The 25,027-nt window shown below is 43.3% G+C and overlaps 1 protein-coding gene across 1 annotated transcript in view; it reads right to left on the bottom strand.

Moving 5' to 3' along the window:
* Nucleotides 1-25,027, bottom strand: part of TENM4 (teneurin transmembrane protein 4) — a 376,063-nt gene that overhangs the window by 142,793 nt on the left and 208,243 nt on the right. The window contains exons 10-11 of the mRNA XM_009881209.1: nucleotides 23,569-23,763; nucleotides 19,178-19,378 (exon numbers count right to left, since the gene is read on the bottom strand). Of these exons, the coding sequence (XP_009879511.1) occupies nucleotides 19,178-19,378; nucleotides 23,569-23,763 (396 nt within the window). The remainder of the gene's footprint in view (nucleotides 1-19,177; nucleotides 19,379-23,568; nucleotides 23,764-25,027) is intronic.

Genomic DNA, 25,027 nt, shown 5'->3' with positions numbered 1-25,027 from the left:
TATCAGGAAGCTTAGGCTGTCCGGGGATGTTTGCCAGGCTCCTGATGTGGGGCTGGACCATCCAGTTCAGCTCCAGGAGGAAGGTTTTGCATCATAGGAGAGAGCTGGAAGGTCTTCAGCCCTTTACGCTGAAATGGCCTCTTGTCTCCAAGGGTCAGAGAGCTCTTTAGACAGTGGTAACTATGATAATAATAATAGTAATGCTTTGCATGTCTAGAAGACACCTTGTTTTCCAAGCGAGACATGAACACAATGTTTAGCTCCTGCTCACTACAGCTCACGGTGGTGAAACAGTTCCCTGTCAAATTCCTTTTGCTGCAGCATCTCGGATGTCTCCAAACCCTCTCAAACATTTCATCTTATAGAATCACAGAATCAGAGAATGGTTTAGGTTGGAAAGGACCTTGAAGATCATCGAGTTCCAACTACCCCTGCCATGGGCAAGGACACCTCCCACCACACCAGGTTGCCCAAGGCCACGTCCAGCCTGGCCTTGAACACCTCCAGGGATGGGGCCTCAACAACCTCTCTGGGCAACCTGGGCCAGTGCCTCACCACCCTTAAAGTGAAAAACTTCTTCCTAATGTTTAATCTAAACCTGCCCTCTTCCAGTTTGAAGCCATTCCCCCTCATCCTGTCACTACATGCCCTAGTAAAAAGTCCTTCCCCAGCTCTCCTGGAGTCCCTTTAGGTACTGGAAGGCCACAATAAGATCTCCCCGGAGCCTTCTCTTCTCCAGGCTGAACAGCCCCAACTCTCTCAGCCTCTCCTCATAGGCGAGGTGCTCTAGCCCTCGGATCATCCTCATGGCTCTCTGGACACGCTCCAGCATGTCCATGTCTTTCTTATGTTGGGGACTCCAGAGCTGGATGCAGTACTCCAGGTGGGGTCTCACGAGAGTGGAGTAGAGGGGCAATCTTATCTATTTAAATCTCTAATGAAAGAAATTCGGAGTCCAAATGTGCTTAAGACACTCAGGGACTTGTCTGTCCCATTTAGAGTCAAACTTTCTAAAGTATTTGGTCAGCTTGGGTGCTTAAACGCAGGATGTGCACATACCATTTGCTGCCTAAATGTAAGAGAATCTAACATGAGCTTCATTGGGAAGTCGGTAGAAGTTACAGTATCACTTAAGACATGACTGGGGAAGGACTCTTGAGTTGCTGTCAGAAGTTTTTACTTTGCATCTGGCATTGAGACACAGATTTTCACAACTCCTAGATGCGAGGGAGGTAATACCATACTACAGTGCCCGCTATGAACATAAGGGATGGGCAATTATCGACTCGCTAAAGGGTTGGAGCGCAGCCGCCTGTGTTTTCTATCCCTCTCCCCAACTGCCAGACAGCACTGCAATGGAGCGTGGGCCGGTCAGGATGGTACGTGAACACACAGGACCTGTGAGTTAGCTAATGTAGCAATAAAGTCGCACTAAAAAAGAAAAAAATATATATATAAAAATGAGATCTCTCTGGTTGACCTGATGAACAAAGTCTGGGGGAGGATAAAGGAAACAGGAGATAAAAAATAAAAAGCTAGATTTATGGTGCTAACATTTTAGCCAGCTGAGAAGAAACACATTGAGAAAGTAGAAAGTCTGAGAATACAGGTATTTAAGCCCAAACTAGAAAAGTATTGTTGTAGCCTCTGGTGCTTCCCAGAAGTCTTGCACCACAGGGCTACGCCAGTGTTGGACTGAAACAACTCCTGTGGTTATTGCTTTACATTCTTTATTCATACGTGTTGAACTTTGCACCTCAGAATACTAAATAACATGTAATTTTTCTGGCTCCCAGTTCACCAAGCGATCCAGAGAACTCCAGCTCGGTCACTTCACGTCTTCATTACGTCCCGTTCCCCAGCTCTGACCTTCAGGGTCCCATCTCTAAATCGAGGATAGCACTGGCATCATCCAGCCCAGTGACGTGCACTGCGAGTAACCTCCACTGCTGACTGCAAAGCTCTGAAATTCCAAAGAGACAAATACCTCCAGCGATGGACAGGAAAAGTGGCATCTTGGAGGACTCGGCCCCTTGTCACTCTAAAGTCCATGTGAACATCTTACGGACTTTACTATAGTTTACTTATCATAGAATCATAGAATGGTTTAGGTTGGAAAGGACCTTGAAGATCATCGAGTTCCAACCCCCCTGCCATGGGCAGGGACACCTCCCACCAGCCCAGGTTGCCCAAGGCCACGTCCAGCCTGGCCTTCAACACCTCCAGGGATGGGGCCTCAACATCCTCTCTGGGCAGCCTGGGCCAGTGCCTTACAACCCTCAAAGTGAAAAACTTCTTCCTAATGTTTAATTTAAACCTGCCCTCTTCCAGTGTGAAGCCATTCCCCCTCGTCCTGTCACTACATGCCCTAATAAAAAGTCCCTCCCCAGCTCTCCTGGAGTCCCTTTAGGTACTGGAAGGCCACAATAAGATCTCCCCAGAGCCTTCTCTTCTCCAGGCTGAACAGCCCCAACTCTCTCAGCCTCTCCTCATAGGAGAGGTGCTCCAGCCCTCGGATCATCCTCGTGGCTCTCCTCTGGACACGCTCCAGCAGGTCCATGTCTTATGTTGGGGACTCCAGAGCTGGATGCAGTACTCCAGGTGGGGTCTCACGAGAGTGGAGTAGAGGGGCAGAATCACCTCCCTTGACCTGCTGGCCACACTTCTTTTGATACAGCCCAGGATACGGCTGACCTTCTGGGATGCGCTTACTTAATCTTTTATCTTTGGTTTGAGAATATTAATGAGTTTGACTGAGTACCAGTGGTTACTTTTTTATGTTACGATGTTATTTCTGTTTTGACAGATAAAGCAAACAAGGGATAGAGAAGTAAAGTGATGGGTTTATAGGTATGCATGAACTCTGTGACAGCACAGGACCTCCTGGATGTCCTGATATCCAGTCTAGTGCCCTGTCCGGAGGTCAGGGAAATGTCAGTACATCAGACATCTACAGGTTGGTGGTGCAGGGGAAAAAAGTGGGGACAAAAGTAAGCTATATTGAGTGGGTCAGAAGCCTTCTCGGAGTTATTTAAAGATGTGAAACTGGGATAATGGAGTGACATTCAAAAATGGTGAAGAGAGAAAAAAAAAACAACAAACCACTTTCTGAAAGGCAGAATCTCTGTGGAGCCATTCCTATGAAAAGGAATGGAAAACCCACTGGGACATTTACATCTCGACTGAACCATTTCCCAGACAACATGCTGCCAAGGAACAGTTGTGCACACGCGGGCCAGGGACACGCACCGCCTGATTTAAACCAAACAGATCTTAAGCTAACCCTGAGCCTCAGAAGGCTGGGAATGTTTTGGGCTTCATCTCCCACCCGGCTGAGACCGCAGCCATACCATCACCCACGCCTGCGAGAGAGTGCAGGCTCCGGGTTATGAATATTGTATTATATTCATATATAATGGATACATGAGGTGCTTTGGATTCCCAGTCCACAAAAGCTGTAACAAAGACGCTCAGCTGTGAAAAACACTTGTGAAGCAAACTGCTTAGGACAGTCTCCCTAAAATCTAGTTTAATTATTTCTGACAGCGAACCAGGAGCCAGGAACTCTCAAATCTAAATCTTCCATTTAGCTGCCACTTTAAAGATGGATGGGAACCATACAATTTAAACAGCCTTACAACACATGTCCTGCTGTATGCCCTGGTCCTTCCCAACACGGAGCTCTTACACGCTCACAGGTTCCTAATGAGTGATTAAATAGTCAGAGTGGCTTTTACTTTTCTGGTAGCACTCAAAGAAATGATCAAAATGGATTTCAGATTAAGTTTCCACTTAAATACAGGTCTTTTTGGGCAGCTCAAGATGACTAAGGCTGATTTACAGAAAAGGGCAGGTGAATCGTTCCTTCGTCATTCAGTCCCAGGGACAGAATTTGCCACCTCTGTTCTTATTACAAGCTGCATAATTCTTTTTGGTACATTTCCCAATTCTGTTGTTAAAATTAGAGGACATGATTAGCCACCATCTGAGCTGCGTGAGCAAATGAGAAGGAAAGCTTTTAATTCTCCTCTTACGGTGTTCATAGACTGGTCAGCTGCACTGTATTGCTCCTGCCTATTTAAGTGTAGCTGGAACGCTGTGTGTGTGCATAAAAGACCTGCCTGTTAAATATTTTCACACCAGCTGTTCCCAAAAGGTGACTAAATATTTCCTTTCATCTTTAATCTCTTCCACTGTTTGTATGAACAGCTTAGCCATTCCTTATCCTTTCCTAGAGGTGCATTGTGTTGTACTTCATCTTGCCGCGCGGCTCTCAAAGCCGCCTGTAGCTCCTTGAAGGAAGGGGATCTTCTGAGCAAACCTGGTGCCCAGTTCTAAGAGCAAGTATGAGGCTTACTGTCCTCAAAAGGTACAATCAGCCCACACACCCCTGTGGGAAATACCTGGACTTTGAGTAATACCCTATATTTTGCTCCCTGACTCTTGCACTTAGCAGAGGGCACTGACGGACATTAATCGATCCACGGACGCAGGGTTTTATCTAAACAATCAAGTTAATTTCTATTCTACCATCTGGGTTTTCATCATGTTACTGTCTAGGCTTGGTGTCTTCCCTTGCCTGGGTTTCACCTTGCCTTATGTCACACTCTTCCCTGCAGAACAGCACGGAGCCTAGCTGTCCTCTGCGGGTCACGGAGGGAAGTCAGGCAGCTCCACAGGATGGTTCACCTGAAACCTCTTTCATGGAGAACTTCTGGAGCAGACTGTGCTCAAGGCACTGTTGAGTTCTGGGTGGTCCACCCAGGAGTCTCCGGTGCATCATAAACATTATTCTTAGAAAAGGATAATGCCATTCCAAGAAGATTCTGCTGGTTTGGGTTTTTTTTCGTGCAAATAATCAAAACAGAAATGACTCATCTTCAGTTTCAGGACCTGCTCTATTCCACCACTGCTCACCCCACTGGGAACCAGTCCCTGAGGGCAACCCCAACGGCCTGCCGGCTAGTTTTTAGACAAATACCTTTTTTTTTCTCAAGATCACCTCATGATTTAGGAACAGATTGCCCTCTGGTCTGTAGAGGCTGCCTTGAAATTCCTCATGGCTCTCTTAAAAATCCTAATCCGCCTTGAAACCTACCCAAAAAGCTTCACAGTGGCTGCTGATGTGCCTAAACTTCTCCATATTGCATTGACCAAAGCTGTATTCTGATTTTATTCTACCTCCATCAGCATGTCTCTGTCTGTTGCTGTTCACTTAATGCTTAAGAATCTCAGCGATCTGAGGCCAAGATTATCCTTTTTGTTCTGCGTTTGCACTGTGCCAGGTGTAAGGAGGTCACAAGGTTAATGGACTAACGGCTCTTCAGAAGGAAGAATACTAAAGCAATTACTCATACAAATCACAGAATCACAGAATTTTCAGAGTTGGAAGGGACCTCTAGAGATCATCTAGTCCAACTCCCCTGCTAAGGCAGGATTGCCCAGAGCACATTACTCAGGACTGCATCCAGGCGGGTTTTGAAAATCTCCAGAGAAGGGGACTCCACACCTCCCTGGGCAGCCTGTGCCACTGCTCTGTCACCCCAACTGTAAAGAAGTTTTTCCGTGTGTTGGGACGGAACTTCCTATGTTCCAACTTGTGCCCATTGCCCCTCGTCCTGTCACTGGGAACCACCGAGAAGAGTCTGGCTCCATCCTCCTTCAACCCACCCTTTAGATATTTGTAAGCAATAATCAGGTCTCCCCTCAGCCTTCTCTTCTCCAGGCTAAAGAGTCCCAGCTCTCTCAGCCTTTCCTCATAAGGGAGATGCTCCAATCCCTCAATCATCTTGGTTGCCCTTAGCTGGACTCTCTCCAGCAGTTCCCTGTCCCTCTTGAACTGGGGAGCCCAAAACTGGACACAGTATTCCAGTTGTGGCCTCACCAGTGCCGAGTAGAGGGGGAGAATGACCTCCCTCGACCTATTGGTCACACTCTTCCCTATGCAGCCCAGGATTCCATTGGCCTTTTTGGCAGCAAGGGCACACTGCTGGCTCATGGACAATTTACTATCTACCAGGACCCCCAAATCCTTCTCCTCAGAACTACATTATAAAAAATAAAAACCTTGTACTCGCTTCTTTCCTTTTTTTATGTGTGTGTGTGCATATCCTGCTAAAAACTAACCCAAATCTGTCCCCTTAAGAATAAGAAGTCTGCTGTGTTGTCTCTGATATTTCAGAAGAAATGTGGGAAGAGAAACCTATCAAACACTGGGCACCGGCGTAACGCTTTGTTCACAGCCCTTTTTAATTGATATAACAGACACGAGACCTTCCAACACAGGAAGTGGCATAAGCCAGAATTTCATATTATTTTCACATTACATTAAAGAATTGGGTTGGGAAAGGGATAATGATGTCAATTTGTGCTTCATTTACGGCAAATCCCTTTTTACATGTTTACCCCGTCCCAAAATCCTAAAATTGGCTTGACAACAGTTTAAAGCTTTTCAGCTTAGAGAAGAGCAATGCAGATGAAAACTTTTCTTTAGCATTCATGTGATGCAGAATCGGAGATTTAGCCGCTTCTGACCTGCCTGCTAAATCCTTTAATAAATACGGATTTAGTGCTAAAATATAAGATCAGGTGAAATTGCTCAGAGCTTCCTGAAAACTGGGGCAGTTCCACTGACCTTCAACATATTAATAGGAAATTTAATAATTAAAAATCTGTCTTCGCTGGGATTTTCCCGTTTCAAGTTGGCTCATCTGACGCAATTTCCAGCCTCAGAGAGATCTTTCCAGAAAAGCGGTGCGGCAGAGAAGCACTGCACAGAGCTACAGGGCTGAGTTTGGTGAGGAGCTAAGCCTTGTTTTCACAACCCGCGTTTGCTTTAGAAGGCAAGTTACGGGGAACGTCTGGGAAAAGCATCTGATATAAAGATATGGATGGAAAAACCAGAAGGTTCATGATGAGCATGATTTAGGTAGCAGTGAAGTGCTAAATACGGTCTTCATAATGAAACGCATTTTGCAGCGTTGTGAAACTCTCATTTATGTGATTTGATAACTCTGTAGTGACATACGAACTCCTCTGCTGGAACAGAAGAAGATGTAAAGCTCATTAGCTTTTAAAACCATCCTTTTTACAAATGTTCTAAGGAAAGGCTCAAACAATGGAGCAACACAAAACCTGAAAGGAGAGGTCTGAATTTTCTGTCCTTGCCAGTAACAAATCTGTAGCATGAAATCCTCTGAAAACCATTCCCTTTCGGTAGGGACTGGGGAAGAGTTGTGCAACTTGTGTCACCGTCACTAATTGAAGGTCATGTGTTTTTACCTTCAGAGATCATGTCCTAAAAGCAAGGTCTGCAGAATTTAATGCCTTTATACAAATAATCTGTTTACCTACTTTTAAAACATATATCAATTATGCAAATATCACTAATGTAGAAATAATACTTACTATTTATGTCAATAAATATAAACCTTGTTGTTTTATGAGTGTAATTAAACTGGTGCTGAGGCGACTGTCCACTCCGCTCCAGGATCTCAATGCATTTTACATAGCTCAGCAAACTGAATAGATCTGAAAGGTAAACAGTTATTTCTTTTCCTTCCACAGATTAGGAAATCAAGATTAAAGGATGCCCTCCAGAGACCGAAAACAAATGCATCTGCGTTCCTATCATCCCTCATCAGGGAAAAACACTGACCTTCAGCGATGGTTTTCAAATGTGAGTCAGGACACCCGAGTTTTCTCCTACTGAACCTGACGCCCTGAGGAGCACCCTGGAGTGCCTGCGCTGAGGAACGCACATCTCGCATCGTCGCGTGACCCTAACCGGGGTACCTGGGTTGGCCTAAATGCTGAGTCCTGCCAGGCTCTGCAGAAGGAGGACCGAGTACAGGTCTTCAACACATGTGCAGAAGGGACAACTCCGCATTTGCAGAAAAGGCTGGGTGTGCACAAAGGAGGTATAAAACGTGTGCTTGACAGAAGAGGAGAAAGAGTTTTTACGCTGAGTGGTTGAGCTGGCTTAGCTGTCTATCTCTAGGAGATGGGCTGGTGGAAATCCCTAATAAAAGAAAGGGCCCATCTCTGGCCCTCAGCTAGACACAAAAGATTAACCCCACTTCAGCCCTTTGCCCCATCTTCTTCCTGGTATTTGGTTCTTTGCTTGCATAAGCAGCTTTGTGTTTAACTGAAAGGCTTCTGCAAATCCTCTTCTGCGCCTCATCTCTCTCTGGAGATTCAAATCAGGAATTTAGGCGCCCCTGAGCTGCCTAACTTGGAGATGAAGACGCCACAGAGTAGCTGCTCACCTGGTGCTGAGCAGATCCAGGAGATCTGTCCCATAACTGCTCTGGAACCCTCCTTCCATCTCTAAAATGAGTAATGAATGAGTTTGGCATAGTAATATACTTCAACTGCTGTATGTCTGTCCTCTAAGGCTGAGCCTCTCACTCTGTACACCCACAGGACCCAGCACAACGGGAATCTTGGGGTTCTTGCTAGAAATAGTAAGAACAGGAGCAGTCATTAGCGATCCCCATGCTAATGGATCACAGCTCTTACCCAATCTGTACCGCTGCACAATGTCCAGTGGTACAGCTGGGATGTCTGCTAAAAAAAAATCTCACTTCTAAGTGCCGTTTCATATGCTTCATATTTGCATAAAGGTTTTCCAGCTCTTGTCTGAAAAGCTGTAAGTCTGTGAGATGAAATTCCATTAAACTGGTCTGCTGCCTTTTATCAGCCTCTAGTTTCTACAATATTTATACCCTATTTTCACCCTCGCCTTAAATGCTAGGGACTGACCGTCACATTGTGTCTAAAGCATCTCCTCTATAGCTGTGATTTACTTTTGTACTCGTGTCAATCTTCCCTTTATTTATTATTCTGAACTTTATTTTAAACTGTCTCTTGCTGTTGAATAGCAGGACACGAAATGCCAGGTATTGACGGACTTCAGTCTTGGCGCTGAGACTTGTGGAATAAAAATAAATATCCCAAAGTGCAGGATTACGTTTTTCTCTTTGATGCTTAATTGGATCTCTATGCTTTCTGGGATGTGAGTGAAAGCTTTCCAGAGAAGAAACAATTCCTAATGTATTAAATGAAGTTCGTAACAAGGATTCTTCTCTGGACTGATTTTAATTTCGTCTCTGTGTCCATAAGGAGGAGATAATTTGATATTAGAAAAGCCTTTTGCTTATGCTTCCAGTCATTAAAAAGAATGAATTCCTTTTCCAATTCTGTACAGTTTGGTTTTGTCTAAAACAAATTCAACGGCGCATTTACAAATGTGTGTGCTGAAGTAATCACAAGCTAGATTTGCTTGGGATTCCCTTACGCAGAGCTTGGCACTACTATACAGACGGTCCCAACACGGTTTCCTTTTTCTTCAGACCATATCTCATCAAGGAACTTTGAAATTTTCTTGTTATTAATCTTTTTCAAAAGGAGACACAGAACGCGTATGAAAGGTACTGGGCTGACATAGCCAGAATTTAGCTGTCTGTTTAGCCACACAAATGGGATGCAGCAGCAGCTGCTCCAAAAGTTTCCTGTCTGCTGTGCTGCCCATATGCCTCAACACCGGTCTGGAAGGATCACCTTAATAGCAAAGCTCTTTCCAAAGCCCTCTCAAACTTTCATCCGTCAAGATCATGAGAAAGGTGCTCGTTAGTGCAAATTGTGATGATAGTTTTAAGAGTATGAACACCTTGCAACTTGGAAGGGGGCAGAGAGGCTATACTAAACCTACTGCATCCACTTCAGACAGGTTATTAAATCATGGATTTTTGGCTTTCAATAGACACCGATCCACCGTATGACACTCACCGGTCTTACATTATTTTTGCTCACTCATTTTTAATGTTATTCTGTTTTACTGACTCCTAGATTATATTCGCTATGATTTAATCTCAGCCGTTCTAAATTGGAATGAAACATGATTTGATGAAGCTGAAAGCATCCAATAAAACTTGGCAGAAACTCGGATCATGATGAACTCCAGTTGGGTCGGAGTGTAAAGCCACCATCGCAGGAGCTATCCACCAACGACAGCGTGGAATTGACTGAATGCTGGTGGAGAAGGCATGACATGGAACCTTCAGCCATCCTCACTGAGCCAAATGAGTGAGCTATGAGAGGACAACCTGGACCCAGCCTAATCAAGGTAGGTCTCAGGCAGAGCCTGACTATACATAAGTATCCACCCTGCTGATATTCCAGGAGTATGCTGGTTAAAAGAGGGAACAGTCAGAACCTGAGGTCTAGACTCAAAACTAAGAGGATATCTATACAGTCGTCTTTGAGTTGGTTTCAAACTGATTGGTCAAACTTACTGACCATCATGTATCTTCGGTTCAAAGGCTGCACCACTGCCATAAGGCAATTCTAAGCCTGCAGAAATATACGCTGATCCCAAGTTTTCCGAGCGTGACCTATTCCATGTAGTGACTATAACATTTCAGATTCTCAACTGGCCCGATCAACTGGTTTTATCTCCAAAAGAACTTGTAGAACCAGTTCACATCACTCTTGCAGGACAGTAGTTTTGTTCTCGGTGACAGCCGGATTACACTTACTGTGGCAAAGAAGTGACTTAATATTGTTTAAAAAAGCAGCAACTTCACGACAGATATTCTATTGTAGAAGAGCTAAATTATGACCAGCCCCAGTGTTGGCATGATGTAAGTCCAGAAAGTGTAAGGACTCTACGGCTCCTCCTTTCAAAAGCAAAGTCACAGAATAAGCCAAAATATGGTCATCTGAGACTTACAAGTTTTCAGTGATACAAGCAAACACACTAATTGCTCAGCCATCCTGAAAACACGCTATTTTAATGGTAGCCTGTTTTAACCATGGAATTTAACAGCTTGTTGTGGTGCTGTGAAACATCTATTCTTCATGTTAGTCAAGTTAACGTGAACCCCACAGAGTCCGGTACGTCACTGCTGTTTTCAGTCAGAGAAGTCCACAACACAAAGCGTAACTGATCCAAACATAAAGAACTGTTGAGCTCATGGTGTGACTGCTGAGGTCACATTTGGAGATAGGGAAGAATGTTGAACTAAAATTGGCACACTGGGAATTAGCTCTAATTGTTCTAGAAAACAAATAGGGAATGGAATGGTCTACCCATCGCCCTTTGAGAGGGTCCATAAATTGGCACTGATGCTGGAACAGCTGATAGGAGATAAAGAAGCTTTACTCATGGTAGTGTGCCTAAGGTCAGAGAGGACCAGGGATTGCTTGTTCCACCATTGTAACTACACTATTCTCAGTCTGAGACATGACCTAATCAGACCAAAAGTGTTGTGATTTACCGGTCAGGGCCAGAGTGATGATATCACCATTTCCACTGGTTTTGGCCAAGTTTGAAACGACAGGTAGAACACAAGTTTCCAGTTCCTTCAATATCTCCCTTGGTCATTATATCTGACCAAGACTGCAAGGATTGCTGCAAACAGAATTGGCTAAAAATAAGATCCTAAACACATCCTAAAGCTGACAGAAGTTTGATGGATCTCTGGTTGACCTGGAAAATGTGCTAAGATAATATCTCGACTATCAGATTGTAAGTAGGAATCCGTATTGGAAACATAAGTTGTATTTTCTATCTTATTGGGATTTTTCTCCCTCCCTGCAGTACGTCCTTTTCATCTGCTGATCACAAAGATATTTGGACTGTTGAAGAATTGGACTCCCCACAAAAATAACTACAGCCCATCTCAACAACTACCTTTTTTTTTTCCACCGCACCAGGGTCTCCTTATACAAATTTTCAATAAACAAAGGAAACGGCAGTAAAAGGGTATTCAAATGAAAGCCTTCCTGAATACTTGTATTTCAAATATTTTGGCTGGTTTTAGACTTTTATTGCATTTTCAATAAAAAGCTCAGAAGACTTTAAAGGATACATTCATCTTGGCAATGGGTAGGCTAAAATCTCTACTCACAATCCCAACTACATGAAAAACTTTATGCTTTGTACAGTGATAGTTCTGTTAACACTGTCGATTCTCTGCATTCACTTATTCCTTCGCAATTTACAAAGCAGATATCTGCCAGGGAGAGCCTGCGATAGCCTCGTGTAACAGCGCTGGGCGGCGCGTACTTCATTCCCTCAGAGAGAAAACTTACTACTCTCTGCTCAAATAAAATAGGGAAGATCACAAGTTCACAAATCAGCATGTTACGGTTCTGCAAGGCTAAGGATGAAATCCCTGCTGGTACAAAACATTTCCTGGCCTTCAATGACTGTTAAAGGACCAAGTTAAGGCCTTCAGGAGCGGGTTTGCAATTTTAGTATTGAGCAAGAACAGATTTTGATGTTATCTTCTGAAGCCTAGCTTTGAAGACCTTGTGCTCCCATAATAACAGCTGTCCCAGACTAATGATTCCCGCTACGTTGCAGGGGTAGTGAGACGAACAAGTTACGAGCTGAAGGAAGATCATTCGCAGTGGCATTTGACTACATAGCTACGCCCGATAACTTTTTCTTAAGTCATTAAGATTTAAAATATACGCATGTTTATCAATTTCAGGTGTTGTACCCTAAAGTTTAGTTCTCTTGTTCTTCCCCACGTGATTTAAAGCTAAGAAAAAGAGAAATCAGCGATTTCTTAGGCATTAAAAGGGGCCCCAGTCTGTAGTAAGGTACAAGCCTGCATCATGTGACAGCTGATGTAATATCCATCTTTCACAGAGACATTTTTACCCCTTCATGAAGAAAATGATGATTTAAAGGAGGAATTAGAAGACCATTTCCCAACGATGGATTTCTATCTTAGTGGCCTTGGGCATGACATGAATTTAACATGAGATTTTGTTTTGTAAGGTTGACACCACTAAGCCCAAGGAAATCAATTTTAATCCACATGTTGCATTAACCCTGGTGCTGTTTGACCAAAGGGGTACGACGCTGTCTGGCAAGATATATGAGAACTGTGTTTCTGTCTGTCTGTACGTGTGTGCGTGTGCAATAATCTCCTGCACAATTCCTGATGAAAAAAAAAGACATTGGAAGGTAAAGGTGTATTTGCTCCAGCTTTCCTCTTTAAAAGTTCATTCTTCTTCGTCTCCTTATCCACTAATTGAAGTACGGAAAATATGCCTGTTTCAATGAACTGTACAGCTTTGGTGGGGAACTCTGTTGGGTGCTATCTGAAAGCCTTTCTCCATTGTTAATTTATACAACTAAATTGGTAGTAAAAAAATCAGTTTTTACCATTAGCTGATACAGAATGTTAAACCTAATCGTTGTTTGTGAACGGAGTTGGATTGACCCATACTCCTGCGAAGTAAAAAGGAGTTTTGCCATTGACTTCAGTGCGCTGTGCAATAATTTGTAAGAATACGGCTTCCTTGCCTATCAGAGTCGTGGATACACACGCCGTGCTAGATCTATTTTAGATCCAGCTTCTCAGCCTACCAAATGCAGTAAAGCCACGGAGGAGTGTTTTACAACTGGTGGGTAACTACCTGGTCTCCTGCTAGCCCTACGGATACCCACACTATTTCCCCAATGTCTTGGAGGCCAAATTTATCTAGGCATATCTGCAAGTCTTGCAATGACCGCATAGCAGTCTGAAGCACCTCCTAAACTGTTTTTAACCGATCACACATGCTGAGAGGGGGTTTCCTATTTTTTATGTGAAATGCCGCAGCTCCGTAATTGCCTCTCTCCTGAGGAATCTGTGACCATGGTGCCTGCTGAGCCTTCTACATTTATTTGGCAGAACTGAGCATCTCTCAAAAGCTGAAGCCCTGACTGCTCTAAAGTAACATGAAGTAAGCAAATAAGGCGGCAGCTGCACTGATGAGGAATCAATTAAGCTCTCTTTCAAGGATTTCCACTTAACTAAAATCTGAACAGCCCTCTGCAGAGGTGTCTCTTCTCTAGGACAACTATCCCACTAAATTGGGAATGTCATGGGAAGCCTAAAAGCAGGAGGGGATGGCACGGAACTGGGCATGAATCCAACCCCCCCCTTTTTTTTTTTTATCATCCACGAAAGACGTTTATAACATTTCTAGCCAGAAAGCTAGAAGCGTGGCTAGGAGGAGGGCTAGGATGAGAGGGCAGTGCTGTAAATCCTGAGGAGATGGATGCTCTGAAACTCTGTTCCTGTCCCAAATAACAGGCACTCTGTGAAGGATGCCTGGCTGACACTAAGGTTCAGGGCATGAAACCCCTGTCCTCAACTTTGGCATCCCTTTGGATCAGCCCAGCCAGTTCATCCTTTTCTTTGAGGTGACTGCTTGCAGCATCTGCATTGACCTGGCAGGTGGAATACTCTCCATGAGAAAACACGTCCAATGCTTCCTCAGACTGATGAGACACCTGCTGTATGTGCCACAGCAGAAATTTAGGAACTTAAGGTAGCTTTCCAATAGAGAGCTCTAGACATTAGGACGTCTCAGAAGCTGAGAAGAGGTTCTGCGCAACACACTAGTAAATTTAGATAATCTGCATTTGCTTAAGGTGAATCGTAAATACCTAAATGTCTTTGTGATCTTAGTAACAAAGTTTGGCAACAAGTCACTGGGAAGCAGTATTTCTTCCTTATCACAGAGGGGTAAAAGGGCAGTCATAAAATTAAATGACATCTCCTCAGCAAACACTGTTAGCAGCAGAAGTGATGAGAGATGAGAGATGCTATAATAGCATCAAACTAGTAGATTTCATGAGATATGACCATGCAAGCTCAGCCTCGGTCTCTGGCCAGGTGTACTCTCTTACCCTTTTCCAAATGTGAAGTAAAACATCATAACTTATCATTTCTTTACTGAGTTACAGCTTCCAGTTCCCAACTCTTATCATTAAATGTACAGCCCATGATTTTCTATCATCTCCACTGCCAATTTAGAACCATCATATACAAAGTACTATTCCTGTTACTGCTCTTCTCCAGTGTACTTCCAAGGGTGTGAAGCACTGCACTGGATGTCAACCGTGTGAGTCGTTATGAATGAGCAATGGAGAAGGAATCCTTATCTGTATGCAGGTCAACGGACAACCACTGTCAACGGCCCAGAAGAAGTCAGCACACTTTATTACACAGAGGACATAATTTCTATGGCTGCTTTGTATAATCAACCTTCTGATAATTCTAGTGAATACTATGCATGTCAAGATGTCAACTACCAAACAGAGAACAGCGTGAAAAATCACTGATTTAAATTTGAGGAGAGTGAAGGACAACACCAGAAAATTTAAGTCCTTTAAGAATGATTTTAGATCAGAGAATCACAGAATCACAGAATGGTTAGGGTTGGAAGGGACCTCTGGAGATCATCTAGTCCAACCTGGGACTGTATTGATGCATCAGTGAAATCCCTCTGGGAGATGGTGTGTTCCCCAAATGTGGATAACCTGACTCACCTATTCATTTCACTGCACTCAGCAAATGTGTCGTATGGTACGTGTTTTGTTGCCTCTTGATTAGCCAGAAATACTTGGTCCAGTCCAAACAGGTCAAGAGTGAGACTATCCGGGGAGATCTTACTGTGGCCTTCCAGTGCCTAAAGGGGGCCTACAAGAGAGCTGGGGAAGGACTTTTTACATGGGCATGTAGTGACAGGATGAGGGGGAATGGCTTCAAACTGGAAGAGGGCAGGTTTAGATTAAACATTAGAAAGACGTTTTTCACTTTAAGGGTGATGAGGCACTGGAACAGGTTGCCCAGAGAGGTTGTTGAGGCCCCATCCCTGGAGGTGTTCAAGGCCAGGCTGGACGTGGCCTTGGGCAACCTGGTCTAGTGGAAGGTGTCCCTGCCCATGGCAGGGGGGTTGGAACTCGATGATCTTCAAGGTCCTTTCCAACCTAAACCATTCTATGATTCTATGATTCTATCACATATTAAGTTCTAGTTTATGTTGTGGGACAGGCTATTTCCTTCTTCTCGTTGTACCCGGACAATAAGAGGTTAAGAGAGCTGCCCTGTAATGGCTTCATTAGTTGCCATGCTTGGAGAATGAAGTCCTTTGCTAGGGCTCATTAAGAGGTGAAGGGAGATAGCACGCCAAAAGCCTGGGATACAGAGGATCTGTGATGGCAGACCCTGGAGAAAAGGGGTTAGGATGAGTGTTTCCTTAATTATTGTTCTTGTACTAAGCATTGATTTGGACTTTTTAGCTGAACTGGGTTATAAAGGACCTTTTTGTATTTGCTCGTACAACGGTACTAAGATGCAAAAGGGAAGGGATTTGATTCTCCCATGGAGAAATCAAAATGCCCCTTTTGCTGCTCAGTACAGGTTATCTCTGGACTTATCTCTGCAACTTTCACTAAAAGACTTTTTTTCTGTATTTGGGAATCTACCAAAAAAGAAGCACATACCGAGGGAAAGGAGCTCCTAAGGAGCTATCCCTTGTATGAAAGGCCGATGCATGTTTAGGAAGCATTTTTCCAGAGGGAAAAATCTGAGGTAGGATGGCAGCAGCCCTATCTCGTGATACACTGGCAGTGGGCACACACACAAACCAACCCCCGCGCCCCCCACCCCATCATCATTACTTCTTCCTGCAATGCAGTGCAGAGGAGTATTCACAAGCAACTGAATTCCACAGCTTGTCTGTGAAGACACGGGCTGAGTGGAATGAAAAAAAAAAATAATATGAACAGGAAACAGAAATCACTGTAACGTTATTATCTTGTGAAAAACTAAGGGGTTTATCCAGCAATCTGTATTCCTCTAAGCTTCCCGCTAAAGGTGGGTGAAATCTACCTACTTAGCTGAAAGACTGAGTCTAAGGTTCAAATATGGTCTAGCCTTATTTTCGACATATGGCAATCCCCAGACCTTCACCTAGCTGCTTCCATACTGATTAAATGACTACAGCACACCGCATTTCAGTCCGGTATTAGTCTTGACTTCAACGTGTTAAAGGCTGGAGAACCCACTGGACCTCCTCATATTTTATTTTGGGTTTTTTTTTCAGATGATTAGGCTGTTCTCAGGGTCTGCTTCTCAACGTGGTTTATGAAAGGGGCTGTCCTTGGTGTGAGAACACGTAATCCTATAGATTTCACTGGGACTAACTGCTTTGATGACCCGAGGTTGATTTAATTCTTTCACTTAATAATTCTTCTGTTCTGTTTGTTCCTGTTTCATAGGACAATAAAAATCTGGCCCCTTTAGTCCCTTCTATACAATCTAAACCCCACTGGGTTGGGCAGCATGTTGTTACGCGTACTAACGGGCTTGCTGACTCTATTTTAATCATGCAAGAAGAGTACCACGCATCCTGTGAGTAAATCTGTCTTTCAAATCAAGTCATCAATTCGGTGGAAAGGTCCTGGTTAGAAATGGAAGTTTACAAATCACCTTAGCTGTGATTTTAGCTGTGAGGCACAATAACCTGAATGTTACAAGCAGCTCGGTGAGGAAAAAGGTCTTGGAATGATGCTCAAGTTTGTCTCAAATAACCTCACACTGCCAAAGAAAGTTTGCACTAGATGGATTTATAAAAGCAGTATAAGGAAAGCTTATAAATCATCTGTACATGACCCTGCAGGTTAACAAAGGGAAAGTGAATTCTGTTTGCGTGTAGAAATGAACATTTTTCCAAATCCACCCCTGCAATCCTCAAACCTCCATGTAAACTCAGAATAATGACTCAATTATGAACTATGCCACAAAATCACTAGAAATACACTGCTACCTTTCCCCTTACGGGAGTCTTATAAATGAACTCATAGAGTGGGGAACTGAAGATGTTAACATGGGGAAAGGAAAAGCTTGACACTAAATTTATCCCCCTATCATAGAATTTCATAGAATCATTTAGGTCGGAAGGGACCTTGAAGATCATCGAGTTCCAACCCCCCTGCCATAGGCAGGGACACCTCCCACTAGACCAGGGGAACTAGAACTAGACTCAAGACCTGCCTCGTATCTGGAGCTCTGAAAGCACGCATCACAGCCCAAAATGAAACCTCTTTCCCCCTCTTCTACTGCTGAACTCATTTACTTACTTCTCCTAAAGTTCTGATCAGCCTAGTTTTAGCCCCAGGTAAGCAGGCCTCCTCTTTTGCTTATTCTTCAGCCCAGGCAACGTTACTTTATGACAAGTTTCCTAACATCTAACCTCAACCATGATTGTTGAAACGGTTTCGATTTTATATTTTTTGTACCAGTTTATTCAGTTTGCTCCATCCCCACCCTTGGAAGTTACTCTCTTGAACTACTTGCAAGCAGCTAACCCGGTTTTCTTTAAACATCACAGTAATTCCTCAGTCAAAATGTTTATGTGAATTTTCTCCTATATCCACCCTCCTAATAGTTTTTTTTGTGTGTCGCTTGGCTGAAAATTCATTTCATTTCATTGCCTACACGGAGCTGCCCTGGATATTTGGCCTAGTTCCACCCCAGCAGTGTAAGGTAAAGACGTTGTTATTGCTGTGGTCTCTTGTTTGTGAGCACAATATAAAGCACAAAAGCCAAAAGACTAACGTTCCATAGGTTCTGCCTATTTTAATGTACTATAGCATTTCTCAGTGTGGCATGTAAAAGCTAACTGAATTTGGAAGAAAAGGCTCCTGAATAGTTTTTCTTTAGCCTTCCTTTCAGATACCTGATGCAGATTTTTGCAAGATGCCCATTGAGCTGAGGAATGAAGGAAGGGCACCAAGGTTCCAAAACTCTGCACAAAACTGCCCATAAAACTCTGTCTTCTTGGTACTCTACCCAGTAAACATTTTTTACTTGATTGAGGACAGTGCTTATACTCTTTTAATATGAAGCCCATGTGACACTCATCCTCCTCTAGCTGAGCCTAGGAAATCACAGCGCTTAAACTCCGACGGGAAATGAGACCTGAAGGATTGCCACCTCTTCCTTCATTTTTACAGTCACCTACAGAATAGTTACTCATCTCCTAAAAATCAAAACAGACCCTTTGGTGGCTACTGGGATTCATCAAGAACCAACACCAGAACAAGCAGTTATATGTAGACCATCAATTACCTTCATAGCAATATAATGACCAGTAGCAAGCCTAGGTGGCTTTAATGGGGTTATTTATTATATTACTCTACGCTCAGCAATGGAAGCAGAATTATTTATGTAGTTGAGCTATGGCATTTCTGCTTCCAGTCATGCCCTACATGTGCTTTACCGGAACACATTTGTAGCACTCTTTGTGCAGATCTAAGTCTGAATATATTACAAAGTTTAAATAAAATAAAAAAACAACAGTAAGTCACTGCTGACGTTACCAATTGAGCAATCGTGCCCGGTCCAGTTGGGATCGCAGCTGCAGAGTCCAGTGTCCGGGAGGAAGGTCCCGTGACCAGAGCATTGGTCCAGACAAGTGGCTCTTGGGGTCTCGCAGTTTGTTCCTCCCCAACCGACCGAACAGTGACACTCTCCTCGCACGCACACGCCTCGTCCCGAGCAGGTAGGATCCATGCAGTCCACTACGTGCGAGAAGGAAGAAGAAGCAGACAGGGAAAGCAAATGGGAATTTCAGAAAAAATAAAAGCCGTGAAGACATCGTGTCATCTACACAAACTTATTTATACAGTATCTCAAGGCTCCGAGCAGGAACCAAAGCCCCGTTGTGCACAAAACAGAGGCTTCATGCAAGGAGTTAGTGTCTCAAAAGGGCAATGAGACCTAAACCACATGAAAAACAGAGAAAAATTTAATGATGAAATCCATCCTTATATCCAGGCCTACACTAATGAATGATCTCTCTAGTAAGAACGAGCTAATATCAATTAAGATTAGAATAAGAATAATATTCTATTGCACACATACTGCTCCTCCATTTATTCCATTAGAATAACCTAAATTACTATTACTAATGAATTCAAAGCTGAGCTCTAGTTTTCTGAGAGAGCATTTTACATAAAGATTCAGCAGAAGCTGACGTCCTTATTCAGCAAAATGCATGCTTAAATTGAAGAATGTGCTGAAATCTACACAGGTTTCACAGACACCTACATAAATTCCAGGTTACATAAATTTCTGGAGTAAGGATTGAAACAAAATCATATATTTTTGGTTATTGGTATTCTTCTGGTTTTATTTTTTTATCAATTAATATTCTTTTCTAAAATGTTTGGTTTTTTTTTTTTTTTTCTCCCATAGAGGCACTTTCCTAACAAGACTGGGGACGGTTCAGCTAGGTGTATGGTATAGCAATGTGCACCAAAAGACTGACCGTGCTGCTGCCGGATTCCTGAGTTACGTGTTTTGTGGGCAACTGTCAGCTCCTCTGCCATGGGGGAATTTCACCCAGCAACCGAAAAATATGAAACGCACCAGACAGCCTCCCAAAAAAAAAAAGTCTGGAGGAGTTGATCATCTATTTCTATATAAAAGCATATAGGACAGCCTAGAGAAATTCTTCCCGTCTCTTGAAACGGTGGGTGGCAGTGCCCTGGGGAGCGGTGACAAGTGTCATTCTGGCTAAGCGACAAGAGGAAAGCTGTCCGGCTCCTGGCTCTAACGCAGAACACGGCCACCGCACGCACAGCGGGTTTGCAGTTCATTTCTTTCCCCCCTGTAAAAGCTAATAAGAATCCCAATGACCTGTTTAAGATCCAGAAACCTTAAAAGGAAACACAACAGCTGCTCTGATAATTCCCTGGATTCTCAAAACCGTCTCAAGTCTGACAAGTAATGGCTCAGCAATTACTGTCCCAAGGCATGGGAGAGCATTTTCTGTTTTGTTTGATTCCTGGAGCTCTGCTCATAGCTGGAACAATCCAGGAAAATTGTAAGAGGCTGGAAAGGATGAGTCTATAAATCTCCTTCACCGTTAGCGAGCTGGGAGCTAGGGTGCCAATTTTAGCATGAGACCCTCGGAGCCCCGGCCTCGTTCTTTCTCAGCGGTAATAAGTACGAAAAGGACTGAGAAACGGACTAGCAGCCCCGTACCTTCTCAGCAGATGGTTCGAACAGAGAGAACAAAGATCACAGGCTAACTGACAAGAGGCTACCTCCAGGCAATTAATCATCCCCTCTGAAGGTCAATTGGGAAAAAGGTGAGTTTTACAGGGGGCTCCATCACAGGAGGCAGACAATCTGCTATCTCAGCTCGAACACAGACGATTATAGGAGGGGAATGTGCATGTCAGAACCCCCCATTTATCATAATCCCAAGGCCATTTTTCATGTTGAAATGAGCCCTTTCAGAAAATGTCACGCACAATGGCTACTTTAATCTCAGCCTCGCTAGCTGTATCTCTTTAGGCTTTCTGCATCATCGGAAGGGCCCTGGGACAGGATTACGGGCTTCTGCTTTCTTCTTAATCAATTGCTTAGTGGATTTGGAGTACAATGGTATATTTTTAGGGAGTTTTGCTTGAGAAATTTAGCCGCTCAGCTCCGGGAGAAGCGGAGATGGGGAGCGGGGCAGGAGGGCAGAGCCGACAAAATCTACTATAGTTGGAAAAAGAAAAATCTAGTACGCTTGGAAACTGTCCCTAGTGGTCTAATTCCTGGTTGGAAAATGCCCCATTTTATACTTCAGCCTTGTGCAGAACCTTTGCCAGGGAGATAAATCATGCAGCAAGCAAGGCTAGTGCCTCTTCTACACTTTTCCCCAGTATGCTTCATGCTTCATTGGTCACACAAGTTATTAGGCTTTTTTGGGACCCGAAGAGTAACTTCTCATTTTTCACCGCTTAAATTTGCTCCCCTCCTTTTAATGTCTCGCTGGCTTAGCCCGTGCCTTATAAAATATGGGCCGATAAACTAAGGAAGGAGAAAAAAAAGAAAAACTCATGTAAGATTGTTGGCTGATGTTTTATAAACATTGCTGAACTTCTGGGGGGGGAAAAGACAGAAGAAACCCTGGAATGAAAACCCATTTTAAACATGGACTAAACAGTGAAGCTGTGAGAACTGAGAAATAATAAAAAGTAATCAATACCAGATGGTCCTTCTTAGAAGAGAAATTAAAAAGTAAAAGCAATTTAAAAAATAGTATAAATCAACTTTTTTACTAGATCTAAATATATATATATATGTCCCGAAGATTTCCCACATGGCATATTTCTGAGTTACTTCCCCCCCTCACAACACAATACAAATTATGCCTTGAATGTGAAAAACAAATGCATACTTGGAAAAATACTAAACAGCTCGTAAGAAAAATCATGTTCTCTTTGTTCTTCACTCTTTTTCAAGTTTTTACCTAGTGGGACTGACACTGTCCCCCGCTACAGCGATAACATAAAATAACCGAGTAGTGTCTGGCTTTTCTGCTTTAAACGTGACCAGGGAAAAAAAGGTTCCTGTTAGAAAAAGGGCAAATCTTATTGTGATTTACACACATTAAACATGTCTGGCTGGAGGCAAAATCAGGATCTTTTCATTTCTGTTTATCCAGTAAAGATATGATCTAGTAAATACCAGGTCTATGGAGATGCTTTAAAGATACTTCAGCAGTCACCATCTTTGGGTTTTGAATGCCCCACGGTTTCATTGAATTGTGCTTTCTTAAGCCAAAATGAAGCTTCCTCGAGAGATGGCTTATTGTTACAGAGCTGCTGCTGTCTTCATCTCTAACATTTACCGACACTGAAGCCATGTTACATCAGAGATGTCCCACTCCAATACGTTTAACGCATCAAAAGAATTGCAAGATTAGATGCCATTTGAATTCAGCCTATTTTCGTTGTCCGTAAAATAAAGCCATTTCAGAGAAATCTTTATCCCGCATACGCCAAGACAACCATAAATTAATTCAAGCCATTGTGATTCTTATACACTTATCAAATGGATGTCGTAAACTATCAGGTTGTGCAGAGACCTTATATATATATATATTTGTAGAAGCATAACTTAAACATAATTATTTTTCAGGTCATCTGCATAGAATTTTGAGGATAATTTTCAACAGGGTTGAATATTATTCTGTAAATCGGGCAATTTTGGATGTATTTTTGTAAGTGTCCGAATGATTTGTACACTTACACAACTGTTCACTTTTAGCAATAAGAAGCAGTCACAGACTCAGCAAGATAAAGGTTTATGGTAGCAGGTGACTTCCTACACAAAAAGATTAAAGATAAGTGCTAAAAGGCACCGTATTTCTGAGCCACAAATCTAAATGTAAATGAAATATGTTGGGGGGCTAATGTGAGAAAAAAAAGCGATGGAAGAGCCATTAAAATAATATCTGATTTTGAAGCAGAGTTTAATTCAAGTCCTGAGCATTCCTAAGCTTTTAAAGCTGACAAGAATCAGGGACCTTCTCTCACACGCCACCATTTTGTGCATGTAAGCAACTGAAATCACTTGGCATAGCACAGCAGAGAAGAAAGCGCTGTAAAAGTAATTATACGTTTAGATGTGTAAATGGAAACGATGCTTTAATAAGAACATTTGAACGTATGATTAGATGTTCTGGTTTTTCAACTACATTTGTCTATCTGAAACATTTGATGGCTTTTCATCCAATTATTGAACAAATATGATAGCTAACGACAAGTTGTTGCAACATATCATTTTTATGTTGCATCCATCTATTGTATCTCTAAGGTGCCTATTACTGTCCTGTTGAAGTGCCAGTCCTATTCCAAATCGCCCCCATCCACGCAATTATACAACGGCAATCAACGCAAAAGACTAATTGAACGCATCTTGCAAATACCTTCTTCACAGCTCTCGCCTTTGTATCCCGGGTTGCAGATACAGGTCCCCATGATGCACGTGCCATGGTTACTGCAAGAGACATCGATGCACTGGTTCGTCGGGACATCGCATTCCGCTCCTTTCCAGCCGCTATGGCACAAGCACCTCCCCTTCATGTACTGCCCGTTTCCACTGCACAGCACTGGGCAGGACGCTGGGGAAAGAGAAGAGAAATTACGTTAAAACACAACCGTACACGGCTCTCGGTTCAAAAAAAAAGAGCACAAAAGTCCAGCATGGGATTTACAGCCTTCATATACAGTCTTCAGTGGGATATGTTGTTCAGTTTTTTGCCAAACCCAATTCTTTTACAAGGATGACACCCAGCTGTTAGCTGCATTTTCCTATGAATGCTTCAAACAAACAAACAAACAGTGCCCGTGAGTTAGGATATCTCCTTGCTTTGTGTCTCTGATGCTTTTTTTTCACTAACTAAATCACAATTTTCTTGTATTCTGACTTTTCAGTGTACAAGTGTCTTCTTTCAGCAGCACCACTGTCCTTAGACTGCTTACCACTCTCCCTGACCCACTGCCAGACCTCACAGTAGCACCTCTCCTATGAGGAGTGGCTGAGAGAGTTGGGGCTGTTCAGCCTGGAGAAGAGAAGGCTCCGGGGAGATCTTATTGCGGCCTTCCAGTCCCTAAAGGGGCTACAGGAGAGCTGGGGAAGGACTTTTTAGAAGGACATGTAGTGACAGGACGAGGGGGAATGGCTTCAAACTGGAAGAGGGCAGGTTTAGATTAAACATTAGGAAGAAGTTTTTCACTTTAAGGGTGGTGAGGCACTGGAACAGGTTGCCCAGAGAGGTTGTTGAGGCCCCATCCCTGGAGGTGTTCAAGGCCAGGCTGGACGTGGCCTTGGGCAACCTGGTGTGATGGGAGGTGTCCCTGCCCATGGCAGGGGGGTTGGAACTCGATGATCTTCAGGGTCCTTTCCAACCTAAACCATTCTATGATTGTATGATTCTATGATACTATCCTTGACACTGCCTCTGCTGTGGATCTTCACTGGACACAAATCACTCCCCTGTTTTTCTATTGTAATTCTCAACTTCACGAGTTTCAGTTGCTTTGCTCAGAGTCCAGAATGCTACATTGAGACCATTTCCCCGATTTAGCTCATGTCATGCCATCAGCTGAATCTTCTGCCCCCTTTTTCGGTTATCACCTCTTCTGGACTCCATTCCTCATCAGACACAATGCAAAACTAGCCTCTAGTCTTTCCAAGCTCCCTGTAATAAAAGTTCTCCAAATCTAAACTCTGACCTTTGTATCAGGTATCAGGTATACCTCTCTACAGCTATTTGAAAGGACACTGTAGAGAGGTTGGTGCTGGTCTCTTCTCCCAGCTAATTAATGACAGAACGAGAGGGAATGGCTTCAAGCTCCAACAGGGCAGATTTAGACTGAATATTA

The sequence above is a fragment of the Charadrius vociferus genome, unplaced genomic scaffold, assembly GCF_000708025.1.
Source record: "Charadrius vociferus isolate BGI_N301 unplaced genomic scaffold, ASM70802v2 scaffold1, whole genome shotgun sequence".
NCBI classification, from domain to species: domain Eukaryota; kingdom Metazoa; phylum Chordata; class Aves; order Charadriiformes; family Charadriidae; genus Charadrius; species Charadrius vociferus.
The sequence above is the reverse complement of the archived record's forward strand: the minus strand, read 5'-3'. Positions and strand labels throughout refer to the sequence as shown.